At 34.8% G+C, this 15,170-nt stretch overlaps 1 protein-coding gene across 5 annotated transcripts in view; it reads left to right on the top strand.

Annotated features, from left to right (window-relative positions):
- sick (sickie) overlaps positions 1-15,170 on the top strand; it is a 306,579-nt gene that overhangs the window by 94,408 nt on the left and 197,001 nt on the right. For 4 of the 5 annotated variants that reach the window (XM_073080099.1, XM_073080102.1, XM_073080104.1 and 1 more), the window contains exons 1-2: positions 6,493-6,591; positions 13,619-13,801. In XM_073080099.1, the coding sequence (XP_072936200.1) occupies positions 6,508-6,591; positions 13,619-13,801 (267 nt within the window). In that variant the 5' untranslated portion in view covers positions 6,493-6,507. Of the gene's footprint in view, positions 1-6,492; positions 6,592-13,618; positions 13,802-15,170 lie in introns of those variants that run through there. The other variant, XM_073080100.1, reaches the window with a different exon arrangement.

Genomic DNA, 15,170 nt, shown 5'->3' on the forward strand with positions numbered 1-15,170 from the left:
TTTCTTTAAAACTAGTCTTCTTAAAATGGTCATGAATGAAAATAAGAACCCGCGTAAAAAATAATGTAAACAAAATAGGTAATGTTTTTACCGTAAATAAATTTTACATTTAGGTATTTTACGTTACTAAACCATAAAGAATCAAAATTTATTCACATTAAATACTTATTCACGCTTAGTCAAAGCAGATATTTTATTTCGGAATTTCTCATATCCAACGACATGATTTATTGCCTTCCTCCGACCAGATGGACAGAAAGACGGACGAATAACGGATGAACACTCATAAGGCTTCGATTTTTGACGGGACAGTAAAATGAATACCGTTGTCTGAATTACCTCTGCCAATGAACATTTACCTAAAAAAACATGCCCCCACAGATATGAGTAGTAACAAATTACATAAACTACACGTGTGTCAAAAAACTTAGCCTTGGTTTATGGTTCACATAAAAGAGCGAAATCATAATTAGAATGAAAATGGCTTTTAAATGAGCAAAAACTTTAAACACGAATTTTTGTTGATCAGATATTTATTATAAAAATGGAAAAATCGTTTAATAAATATACAGGGATCTTACTTTGAAGATAAAAAAAAATTAAAGGTGCCTAAAGCTATCTCACTCTTAAAGGCCAATCTAGCCGAGTATGGGGCAGTAATGTATTGACGAAAGTAATCACACTTCAACGAAGGATTCATAGTGAAATCTATACATTCGTTCTCTACTTTCTTACGTTAAAAAAGTATTATTTTCATTCAAAAGATAATTAAGACTACACTTATCTGTTATAGAAGTGATCGAGTACTTGGAAAGTGCACTCAACTCATAAATAACAGCACATCTGCGCCCCACATATGACCAAGGCCGATACATCCTTTTATCAAAAGGACCAATATTAAACGATCCTTCGGAAATGATTGACGCCTTGTTTAGACTATCGGTCACGTAAACAAAGGGAGGAATTGGATGCGGATAATGTATTTGGAAGAATGTGTTTTTAATTCTCAAACGGAAATATGTCTTTGTAATTTGTTTTAACCGATCTTAAATATCTAGGAGTTTCTTGATTGTTACAGATTTTCACCAAGTAAATGGTCAATATTTATACATTCTGTAAGCTTCTCAATTGTCCAACGGAAATCCCATCAATATCAGCTCCATAATTTTTAACTTTTATTTCAAGTAGTCAGTACCTTATATCCCTTACCTGTACAATAAACTAAAAAACCTAAATATTTTTATTAGCTTACATGTTTTGGCATCAGAGGAAAACACCTATTGGTACTCATAGATAAAAAACAACTGTGTTTTAAAATACAATTTCGATAAAACAAATACCCAAGTAATGTCTACTCTCTATATTACTGTTAGATATCAACTTACTACATAATGGAACTCAAAACCGGAACAATTACGTCAACTCGTGACGTATTAGACGCAATAACACACGATAGACGTCCATAAATCCTTTTACGTCACTCATATCTACGTCCATCTACAAGTGTTTTAAGAGGTGCTTTGTTTCACATTGTAAGTCGTGTTTTATGATTGTCACAGAGGTCGTTGACCGGCGCACCTTCCGCGGCTATAAATACTCGCCGTGTGTCGAACTTTTGACAAGCGTGTAAATAAACAGCGTATCCGATACGGACGTCGTATTCATCGTCTACGCGGCCTGTGCACTGTTTTAGGTGGGGTAAATAAATAATTGGGCTGCAGATATCAATAAACGCAGTAACGTCTGCATATAAGTCCTGTGCTGGGTCCATTTAAAAATCTAGGCACCTGACATGAATGATACCTATGTGGTTATAATTTACTAATATGAAGCAGTAAACAAGCATGTCGTCTACTTGATAAAGGCATATTACCAGAAATAAAAGCAAGTACTAGCTTATAGTGTTCTTAAGATTCAGAAGCATTCTGAAGTGTAGCAATTGTTCTACAACGAATTAAGCAGGCGCTTTAGTTTCTACATTATGATATTGTATCATATTATTTTGTTCTATAATTTCATTTATCATTGTATTTTTAATTAGGTCAGTTGTCTCTTTAGTGGAATTTTATACAAAATCTTAAATCATGTCGCTGTTCATCTATCTTCCGTGTTTTTGTTACACATCCACTAACAGTCCTACATTTAGCAATTTATTCGAATATTATAGCGTAGTTTTACCGAAAACATCGTAATTATAGCTATGTGGAGATGTGGTGACTAGTTTACGATATTCGAAACGACGGTGACTTCAAAGCGGCGCTAGAAACGTGTGTGCTTTCCACTTCCTTCGTAGGCGTTTTGTTTTTAATTACGGATATAGCCAGGATTTCCACTAGCGAATTACTCACGACCAAATGTGTTTTAATGATGCCGTGGAAGATTTTAAAATTGGAATGAAAGCAACGATAGCCTAGCGGTATAATCTCTGAACCGAAACTGCCTCTCATGCGAAGGACCAAGGTTCAAATCCCCAGGTCTTTGATTTTTAGGAAATTTTGTGTATGTTCAGCTCAGTTCACATACTTTAACGGTAATTTTGAAATCTACATGTTGAGAATTTAAAAAAAACTTAAATGTGAAGTGTAGCGTGTATCAGTGTGATAAAATGAGTCGGAGTATAACTATGAGAGGAGACACGTGCCCAACAGTGGGACCTTAACAGAATGATAATAATATTTGAACTCATTAGCTCACGTCAAATCCTCTCTGTTTAATATGTTCGTGTTAATTAAATTCGGATAAAACCCGTATTCCCATTAACGCATTGCTCGTGTGCAAATGTATTTAAATTATACCACTGAAAACTATTTCACTAATCCTAAAATTGGAAAATTTAGCGCATTAACCAATGTTTCCCTAACACTTCATTGTTTACATTAATTAAATTGCGATGTCAGTATTAGTAAGAATAAAACTGTTTTTGTTGTTGTTGCATAATGATATTACTTTTAGGAAATTTAAATTTGGTATGTGCTCATTTACTGTACTGTGTCATGGTATTACGAAAAATTAGTATTGATTCATCAATTCACCAGCTGGTGCAAATCGGAAACAAAGTATGTGCCATTTAAAAATGGATTCTTGGACCGTCTTGGCGCCCGCGTGTCAGAGCGGTCACCATACCTGAGAGACTATACCAGAGAGATATCTAAATAATGAATTTAGGTTTCTGTTTTCGGTCTGGGTATTTATGTATGTATGTGTCCATGGCATTCACGACACACTGTGTAAGTGAGTGTAGCGCGCCCTTAAACCTAAAAACTACTTTGGTCACAGTTACGGAAACTATCAAAAGAAGTATGTATAAAAACTAACAACTTTTATTAAGTTAAGATTAAAACTTCGCTCCAAAACGGAGCATCATCAGGGTAAGTTGACTCTACGACGGTTAATCGCTAAGTAAGTTAACGAAAGCGAAACACGTGTTGGTGGTGGTATGTATGGTGGTGTATATTTTTAATTTTTGCATCTGCATGCATCCTTTGAGGGAGGGAGGGTGGTACATACTGCATGGTTTAAAATATATACCATCATACATATTTGTAGCGGATTGTTGCGAATTAGTTTTAATCTTAACTTAATAGCATGGATTTCCGCAAAGTAACGCCTGATACAATTAACTAACAACTTTTGTTAATTATAAGCATGATAGTTTGCATTAAATACGTTCTATATTATTACACAAAGGCATATAATAGCTTTTGCGTCTATCTTCGACTCGTTAACAGATTTAGCTAATGATAGTTAAGTGTTGCAAGATATTGCCTAAGATATACCCACGCGTGGAGGAACTGTAATCATCCTTGTACGCTATAATACCACGAACCGTGAGTTTGTAACTTATAACCTATGGCGAATGAACGCAATAATGCTATATTACAGTATGCATAAATGTGAAAGCAAATTTGCTGTATTATTATATTGCCCGAAAAGCATTTTCAATAGTGTATTAAGCTGCCAGTAGAACAAAAAAATACCGTAGCCTAAATATCTTTTCTAGAAGTCATTATTATTTTTCCCCCACTCTTTATTTGTATTATACATATGATTTAATTGCGTGCACGTGCATTTTATTTCTTATTTGTTTTTTTTTGCTTTGAATAAATATTGTTCAGGAAATGAAGACACCTACTCTTTAAAATTATAACGGACAAAAGATTCGTATTCATTTAAATCATGCACTATCCGATTAACATAATATAATAGCAACAAATTCAACTCATTACACCGTTGTGTAAGTACAAAATACGTAGGTGAGATGGTAATTCTAACACTGATTCTAAGGCTGTCCACACTCCGGCTACTTTCAGCGTTAGAGGCGTTAGATGTAATGATCGTTAAAAATATTTTATATTTAAAAGATGTTATGTAATAATAGTGTAACCGATTCAAAATGAAAATCGTGGAAAGGTTAATTTAAGCTGAAAGGGTTTTGCATACCTCTTGTGGACTGCCTAGCGATGGTACGCAAAATAATTTAATCTGTCTTCGCCCTGCTTAGCTTACCGCTGGTAAAAGCAATATTATTATAATACAGTAAATAATCAATGAAATTCTGTCAAAGTGGATGTTAACAACAGATCTTAAAAATATTATTACGGGAAATTAACTCTTTTAACATGCCTATATGAACTTAATCTACTCACTCTATCTATATAGCGGTGTCGGTCGCTCCGTATGCAGTAAGACTTATCGTGTAGATAGAACAAAGTACTGGCCCTCCCACTAAACGGTTCTGTCATTGTTTCAACCGAAGTACATACTATTTCATTTCAATATAATCGCTGCGAAGCGCCTACACGCCTCTATTATGCAGATCCAATAAATACTATGTACATAAATCCTTTGAAGTTGATCAAGCATCGTGTTCACTCCTATGCAAGATGGTATAATTGTATTACACCTAATACTGTGTTTGTAACTCACGCCGGTTATGTTGTGGGTTTCACATCTATACTATACAAAAATAAGTAAATAATAAGAGAGACCGGGGATCGAACCCGGATCTCTACACGACAGATTAATTAGGTGACGAAGGTCCCTAGCTCATTATTTTTATGTTCGACACTATTTAAAATCGTATTTCAGATAAACATAAAATATCAGATGAAGATATAAACACAATATGCTAGGAATCTAACCCAGAAGGGAACCTTCTGAACTATAGATCAATATAATGACCATTATGATGTGCTGGTTTTGTGTGTACTATGGTAGGTGCATTTGAAAGGAAAATAAAATAAAATGAAAAAATAACTTTAATGTAACTAACGGTTTTACCACCCTAATTCAAAATAGAACATTTTAAACAACTGTACAATTGTTGGAACACTATACCATACAACGTAACATTTAGACGCAATTCAGTGTCAAATATACGAGCGAAAAGCAACTGCCTTATAAGCAATACACTGGTGTGACCGATTACCCTTTCCATACTTAGCTCAAACAATAACTGGGGAGGTCTATTCTAGTGCTCATATCGCGGCGTGACGCGGCGGAGTCTGCGTGGGCGTAGGCGCCGACCGCTAGAGTAAATATTCCCAGAAGACTTTATCGTACTTAGGGTTGCATACCCTAAGTGTGATAATAGCTTTTATCCTTTAATTTAAGCAATCAATATTATGTTACGTACGTATTAAAATGAATTTCACAAAATGTTATTGAAAACGCAACGATATTTCTTTATTTATTTTATCCATCGAACTTGTGCCTTTTTAATTTTAATGAGATCGGTCAATTTATATAAAAGCAGTGAAGTAGATTAGGTCCTCGTTTCATGGAGAAACTTATAAATATCCAATAATACTTAAAGATAACGGTAAAAAGATAAAATAAAGTTAATTTGCGTTAAACGTAAAATGTTGAAATTAGTACATTATAAACTTGAATAGAAACAAAAATATTGGTTGTTCAATTATTTACTCACATAAAGTTGACAACCCTAATCGCACTACACACGCATCCATTCATTCATGAACTGTGACACACGCTCGCCTCATACCTGCTAGTCATCTGTTTTCCTCAACGTCTAAAGGGCTCGCGGCTCAAAATAAGTCGGTTTTGTCACTGTTTGTGACACCAATCCAAACACATTATGAGGAAGGAATCTGTGACTGAAATATTCCAATAAAGTGTTAAGTGGAAATGTTTTACATCTATGTATTAATAGATTTTAATTGTGATGACTAAACTTATTATAATTAATTATTTTTATTACTCATAAATGGCATGATTATTTGGTAAATACGTCGTTGTAATAATATAAATGAAACCTATATATTGTAGGATCTAAACTTCAATATGTAATCCATAACAATTAGGTACCTACTCAGCTGATCAATTTCACAAAGTATGTGTTACTTCTGCCCAGAAGTACAGCAGTTTCAAAATTGTAATTTTTGTGTGCTATCAGTTCGCAAAAAAATCAAAAAAGGTTTAAAGAAACATGATGAACGTACAAAGACAGTGTTTTAGACTACTACTGGGGATTATGATATTGTGACAATGATACCTACGTGCATTCGAGCCCCTCGGTCTATCCAGGGGTCCACCGACGATGTCACGCGACAGACCCGCTCCATTGTCCAGGTAATGTGTTATATTTAATATTTGAGTAACAAACAGGAAACCAGCGTATAATTTATCTTATGTGACGTGTGTTGCCTATGAATAATTGAACAAATTTAATGAACTACAAATAGAAAAGGAATCATACTTCAAATAAATCCTTCCTACGTGTGCTTTTAATTTAGCAATTTTGATGAAAATTAGAAAGTAGCTAATTTTCATGAAAATTAGAAGTAAGCTATGAAAATTAAGTCCTACCTGAAATAAATGCGTTGCTGCTCTGAAGGACGAAGATAGAATGCAAAATAATTATTTTAATCGGTCTTACTATATTTATTCAACAAGTATACAGCAGCGCTAGGTTGCTGTCACATAGTAGAAAGGTAGACGTGGTAACGTGGTCGGTATAAGTTTTTTTACTAATTATAACTTTTGACCTATAAGTTGAACTTTAATATAACGACTAATAAAACAGACTATAAGAAACCTATATGTTGGTTAAGGCAATGTACGAGCTACCAACACAGTACTCGTGTCACAATATTTACATTTACGCGCATAATTTCCACCCGATTCCAGGAAGTTTTCGCACTCTGCACGTGGGGGTTAAAAATAAAACTGGGCCACGGGAACCTTCTAACCCGCATCTGAGATTTAACCAAAACACAGTTGCAAAGTAAGAGCTCTTCTGCAAAAGACAGAAATAGATTTCATTTCTCTGTTCCTTGCAAAGAAAGGTGCAATGCGGACTATTCTTTGACAAGAGATACATATTTCCTAAGAATTGTTTGACGGGTAAACTAAGAATTCTTCGTTATGGCTTTGCTATTGTTGTATTTCTAAACAAGTAGATCTAGTCGCAGTCTAGTGATCGTTTATAAACATTATAATCATGACAACGTTCCTCTTTTGTTTAAGGAACAACTATTGTTAACATTAAATTTAAATCAGTATTCAATCATTATTCATCAGTAAACAAATCAGTAGTATTTCAACTTTCTCTTTCTCCTTCGTGAATAATAAAGACTTAAAACTATCCTATCCTACTTATATTTAATTGCCTTTTTCAATTGTATATTTGTTGTAACTTCTATACAAAACGCATAGCAACAATGTGTTTGTATTTTTACATTGCTCATAAGTAAGAGATGTTTGAAATTAGCATGAAAAACAATACTACAGCTACAGCCTGTCACCAATGTAAACAAAATCTTACATTAACTCAGAGAGAAAGAAAATAAGGGGCTATTGTAAATAACTATGTTCTACTACCGAATTGCATCAAACAGCTGAAAAACATTAACCACTCGGTAGTTACTTCAAGATCATTAGTACCGCTGTGTGTTCCAACTGCCGTAATATTTCAAAGTTACATAAACGCAGAAACAGTCATGGTGTAATCGTGCCCGGCCGCCATCCAAGATATTAAAAGCCCACGACCCCGTTTAGCTTCCGCGCTTCACAGTTTTAGGCCCTCACCTATCGTGCCACTGTTTGCCCTGATTTTACATATAGACTGATCTGAAACCTAATTATTTATAGACTGATGCAGCTCTGCTATTGAATGATACTAAAATAACATGTACGATTATACAATCGTATACAAGCGTGTATACACGTTAATCAATATCTAATGTTGGTAGATAGATGAGCAATCTTAAGTAGATCATAAGTACGTTCAAATTAAATATTTTTTTAAAATACTCGTATACATGTATAACAATAGTTTTTTTGTAAAACCGATTCGAAGCGACCTTAAGTAACCCACAACATACATATATGAGTAAAGTCTAAATTCTGATATTCTCGATCTACTTGTAAATGAAAAAGAACACAAACCTGAGTATTATCCAGATTATGAGAAAAGACCCAAAAATGGGGCATAAAACATAGAGACAACTGAATTCTACTGATGGATGGATGATTCTACTACGTGGTGGTTATTAGTTGTCCTTAGTTTCATATCGACATACATATGTAGCTTATGTTGTTCACTAGGCCACAGCGAAAATTAAACCGAAGTGAAACTAATTGAAATAGGTCTGTTGGTCTGTGGCCGTCTTGACAGGCTAATTATTCCGAGTTCGTTTGTTAAATCAACATATGGGCGTACAAGTTGTTAGGACGAATCTCGCCAAGTCGAACCCGGGGTCAAAGACTTGCAAATGACTTCATTGGCCGTAGCTATTAGTCTAGATTGGACCAATTGCTGTGGTTGAAGTAATTTCTATAATTATATCATATTTTAGAACGGACAGCGAACGTCTTTCTAATAGTTCTACGAAACACTCGAATACGAGAGTTTTGTTCTGAGTACTAGTTGATAAATGGGTTGAGAGCGTTTTAGTGATGCAGTGGAGGTGGAAAACACATTGAACTTGAAATTAAAGCAATTATTTGTTACATGTCAAAATATCACATTAACAATCTCTGTAGCATATTAAACAAAATCCTTAAAAAATGTTTTTCCACCAACCTTGGAAACCTTCAAAAGATTCCGTGGGAGCGACACGCGGTTATGTGGAATTTTATTTTATTTTACTAGTACTACTAGGATCTCCAACGAAACACAATTGAAGTTCTTCAAGCGCGATGCCCTTATCGGGCTCTCGCCGCAGGAAGGCTGAAAGGGAATAACGAAGCTCTATTCTGGCCTTGACACGCCAGGGACATAGTATCCGTCCTACAATTCTCTGCACCCAGAATCCAAAACAATTGTAGCACTACAAATATATCTGGGATTTAGGCCAGGACCGCCTTAAAAACATACACATTAAAAGCCTATAATTGATGGTCATACAAAGCCATACAAAATGTGGGTCAAAATGTAATGCCCCATGAAAGTTTATGAAAACAATCCCAATAGGGGCCGCTTTGAATCGCCGGGAGTACGTGATACTCCACAATGAGTGAGCCTGAAGTTGATTTGTTTATTTTGGTCATGTTCCCGTTTAGGGACGTCCAAATGATAGTGAATAAATCATATTCTGTGACAAGAGATCTACGACCCTCGACAAACAAGATTACTCTTGTAAAGCAGTGCATATTTTTTTTTTAATTTTAAACATAATTGAGTTCAACTTTTAACTATATCAGAATATATTTGACGGTATTATATAGTACTCGTACCTACTTTTATTTTCTGTGGAATTAGACTTAGAATTTTTCGCCTACATGCGTATAAAGATGAAAAATATACAATATTATGACAAACAGGAAGTAATAAATAACTTTGCAATATTTTATGATTATAACACAATTAGAAAATACATTTTATAATAATTTTGTTTATAATTTTCACTTACTTTAAGGAAAATATAATTGCATAGATGGCAACCCTAACATAAACATATATGTACGTACATAAATTGTGAGCAATTGTGTTTGTTGTACGCAAATATGACAGCGCTTTATGTTTTAATACTGAAACTCGAAACGAGTCGATTTAATTAAATTTATTCGGAACTGGCATACATCTGTGAAATTGCATGTTTTATGATCGCTTGCAACCAGTGAGGCGGACAATGCAATGGAATAAGATATGGCTTTTCGTGCTAAACACCGCTGTTAATTCGTAATTTGGTACGTAAGCTTACTAAACCTTTCCATAATAAAGTGTTAAACGAATTTTAAATTTATTTTGCTGTGATTTATCTTTTTTTATATTTAACTTAACGATAAGACGGGCTAGCTGATGGAAAACAGTCACCGTCGCCTATGGACATTTGCAACACCAGAGGAGTCGCCAATGCATCGCCGGCTTTGAAGAAGAGTTCTTTTTACACCTCTCTTGAAGAGTCTCATGTCATAGTTCTGAGGGAATGTGTGGAAAGTTATTCTTCTAGTTTATCTAGATAGAATTTGTGGTGTTCTTTAAACATGGGAATACTAAAATGTAAAACTATTAAGTAAGTTCAGTCCAACAGTAGGTATTATAAGTACCTAGTAGCGCTTTCTGAATTATTATTCGTTCCTTTGCTTTTGTTAAAGTAAATGTACCTATTATTATATACTTGATACATATTAGGTATATGATCAAAATTAAGGCGTTAACCTGTAATGTTTTGTGAGCGATAGAACCACCACCATACCTATTTCTGCCCTAAAACACCTTTTCCGGTATGGATTAATAACCAGTACCCTTACCAGAAGTTTTTACGTTTCGACAAATATAACTGTTTTGGTATTTCTTTACGTATTGGCCCATACGATTTCCTAGTTCTGACACAATCCGCTAGGGGCGCTGATTGGAATTTGTATGGGCAAATACGTAAACAAATACAGTCATATTTGTCGAAACGTAAAAAATCCTGGTAAGGGTACTGATTCCATATTTTTCCCAATCGTCCTATTTTATAAAGCTTTGAACTCCGGAACTCATCAATTAATTGAAAACAACAAAAATATTGCACGATTTTGAAAGGCAATGATGAAACAAATTAAAAAGCTCGAGTGAAATTAAAATGGCCGTGCATTTAATGTTAGCGTACAGCTCAGTTGCAAAATGCTTCGCTTTAAGCTCTTTGCCAAAGCTTTTGCTCTTGACAGGAGGCACTAAGCTTTTGTGCTTTAGAGGTATTATAGAATAATCAATTTACACTGTAAAACACAAGGTTTAATTTAATACTTATACCGTTTACGAAATCCAGATTAGGTTTTTCTCTTTATATTGGTAATTGTTATTATTACTTTAGAAATCAATAACAATAACAAACTACCATTTAGAAGGTGATATTTATAAGGACACTAAAGTCGAAATGTAAAAATGTACATGTATTCTCGAATCACTGTTTATAAAAATATATTAACAATGATTCGATTGATACTCGTATGACCCCAAATTATCTATGCCTTGTATTAGAAAACTTTTTTTTGATACGCACCTTTTTGCAATAATACGCAAGAAATATTTGTTCCCAAATAACAAAATATAGATTCTAATATGAATGCAGTTATAAAATAAAACGTCGTCACCGGTGGTTTTATGAGAGCGGATACAACATATTCTCAACAGCCACCTAGAGCGATAAAAATGTCCGTGTCACGAGATTTATTACAATCGAAAGCTATTCAGGACCGATTTGAATAAATAGTCCTGTGATAGCGCCGATACAGTCACGAATTGAGACCGAGTGCGTCCTTACCCTTATCTCGAATACGTCCACGATCTTCAAATACATCATATCATGATTATTCTATTAACATGTTCGATTACCTGATAAAATCTTTGAATACTTACTGCATTACAATCGTGCATGCTTAATATTGTACTCGTAAGGTACACCGTGCGCTGCATACGAATTGTAAACGAAAATTCTTTCTAAATTAAACACAGGTGATATACCATTAAAATTTCTAACTGCTAACAAGTTAAGTCATGCAACACTCGTAGATGTTAATTTAGCTTGAAAAATTACATTGTCATTACACGTGGCATCTGGCCGTTCTTCATAATTATAGGACCGTGAACTATGTTGTCAAGAAAGCTAATGAATTGTAGAAGAAATACTTAGCGTGGTTATTTCGATATTATATAAGTTGTACAAGATGTAATAAGAAATCCATCACTATAACTAATGGGCTGTATTTACCTGCAATACCTGACATTTATCCTTCTAATCATTGCTCGTTATTCCATGAAGTGGAAATATCAATTTCACGTGTTGTAACACGATAATGTGTTAAACTAAATTAGCGTCGTTAGTCTAGAGTCCATTAGTGTTAAGATGAGTCTAGGTTTATTCGTACGTCTGCGTGCCTCCAGGGTCGGCGTCGGTCTGTCGCGACTACACCACTTGTCCCCATTCTCCAGCAAATTGACTCGAATATGACTTAATCCTTTTAAGAATTCACTTACGCGCTGTACATCACACCAGTTTATTAACTTACTGATGACCGCATACTTGTAACATCACGGGAATATTCCAAGCCATCGATACAGTGTAACAATGAGCCATGAATAATCCCGTAAGTGCTCTGCCGACGACAAAGGCTCTATAAGGATCTCCGAACATTTTTCTTTAGTGAATCAGTTCCTGAGTCCTGAGCCCTGAGTAATTGTATGGCGCATATCTTCCCTTTCAAGATATTTCTCCTGACTACATATTTGTTCACATTGTATCTATATAAATAATCAAATAAAATGAAGATTGTAAAAATAATTTAGGTAAAGAGGGAATGATAGTAAGCAACTACCTCTTCCATTTCTTACAATTAAGACGCTTTTTCTAGAAAATAACACATTGACCTAGACCTCTAAACTTCTTTCATGATCAATTCTCATGATGCGAATCACGTCTCTTATTTACATGAGCAGCCCCCGTCGTTAAAGTTTTAGTAGCAATTTCGCATCTTACGACCATCAAAATCTTATCTATAGCTCTTTGTGAGTCAACAGATTCTCAGTCAATGTTACTGCTTCACAAAGTGATTTAGTATTTTTATTACCGACTCACAAAGCACTATAATTGGTACCTAGCGTAAACATATAAAACAATATAAGGTAAGTAAAGTGTACATAATATGCACATTATGGTGACCCAAAAACTGCAGTCTTCTTGCGTGTCTCCAATAAAAAAATTGTGTCTCGAATTCAATATTGTAAGAGCGTAATCAAAAAATCTGCGTAAAAAAACATTTAGAGGAGTTGTTATTTAAAAAAAATATATATAAAAAAATATATATTTCTTACTCATATATTGAAACTTCAATTTAGATATTTTAATTTATTATTGCCGCGCATATTTTTTTTACCTTTTTAAATCCTCTATCTAAAATGTTTTTGGGCGACCTCTAAATGTTAAATGGTGTTAATATTATAACTATGAATCAATAACCAACGCGTATTTTTATTTGTATAACATGTATAGTCCTAGGTACATAGGAGCGAGACTCCTGCGTTCTGCAAATTATTCCAACAAGTTTGCAAATTATTCCAACAAGTTTAGTCCAACTCATAGGTACAAGTTTCCTCAGGAACACATGCTTTCAAGTACCTATGTATTTTGTCATAAGCATGCAATATAATCATATTTCATTTTATCTCCAGATCTACACGGACTGGGCGAACCACTACTTGGAGCGGGCGCGGTCCCGGCGGCGGGCAGGCACGTCGGGGGGAGGCCTGGCGCGGGACTGCGCGGACGGCCTCCTCCTGGCCGACGTGCTGGAAGGCGTGACGGGCCAGAAGGTGCCGCGTGCACATCGGAAACCACGCAACCCGCAACAAATGGTGAGTTACTCAGTCATGTTACAAAAAGTTACCCCAGAACATTGAGGAGTAATATAATTATAGAAATATGGTCTCGTATTCTCGAAAACGATTATCCTCAAAGAACATAATTATCTATACATACAAATTTGTTTTTTAATCTCTATTGAATTTTCCTTGCTGAACGTCTAAGAGTAAAAAATATATCCTAGGTATTTTTTTTTTGAGATTTAGCTACCTTATTTTACCGTCAAGAGCGGCATACAGTGTTTTAATATTTACTTAATTTGAGAGATACTTACATATATCCAGACAAGGGCATACAATGCAGATGCACTTATAGGGATTTAAACCACACTATCAAATTTTGTATCGTTTCCAGTAACCAAAGCCTTTTCGTCTCAGTTAAGCCTTTACTGGTCCCATTAGTGGTTAAAGGCTTAACTTTGCCATACCTATAAGTGAAATACCATCAGAATATTCATGGGAATGGGAATCTTATATGGATAAGATCGGTATCCACCGAGCCGCACTTCCAGCGCACGTGTTGCATTCTCGAGCAATTAGCGTTAGATTGCGTTAAATTACTTAAGGGTTACAGCTCCGAAGCACAAGTGTATGCAATGTGTAACAATTACTACGTTAAAGACAGCATGAGTAATGAGTATGTAGTGCAGTTACAGTCATCATGGGTATGTAGTGCATGGATACCTCGCCTATTACGGCACAAGTAGACGCACTACTAATCCATGCTCGAGATTATAGTCGGATATTGTTGGCCAATGACAAGGCTAGCCATTTGACTATCTTAATAGATTTATCACTACTATAACCTTAACTTATCAATACAAGTAACTTATGAATATTAAGTGAACGATTTCTTCTAGATTAAGAATTTCGTATATCATGAAAATCATGTAATCAACAACTGGTTCTTCGATCAACTTGTTTTAATAAGTAGATATTAATAAAAATTAAAAAAATTTATAAATCAATTAAAGTATCGCAAGTGTTCGTTATTTAATATAATAGACAGACTACCTATATGTAAAGATGCCGAACAAAAAGTTTTATCTAGACTCAAATAGATCTAACAGCCCTTATACGCTAATCAATTACCAGAAGAAGGCCGGAGTGTAATGCAATTTCTTCGAAACACATGACTGTCGTACATCTGCGAGCTATAACCTCAATGCGCTTAAGATAAGCACTAAGATAGCCCGAATATGTTTACTGAATTTGTAATGAGCAATGAATCATGTTTATCCTCGTCTTGTTGGTATAATCATATCTTGAATACAGTTATCCATTCGTTATAATTACCAAAACCCTCATCATTTTCCAATAATCAATAAAATCAATCTTGTAGTTGTCACAACAGAACGCTTTC

This window comes from Epargyreus clarus, unplaced genomic scaffold, assembly GCF_041222505.1.
Source record: "Epargyreus clarus isolate Ecla_fem2 unplaced genomic scaffold, WU_Ecla_fem_2.2 ptg000014l, whole genome shotgun sequence".
NCBI lineage: Eukaryota > Metazoa > Arthropoda > Insecta > Lepidoptera > Hesperiidae > Epargyreus > Epargyreus clarus.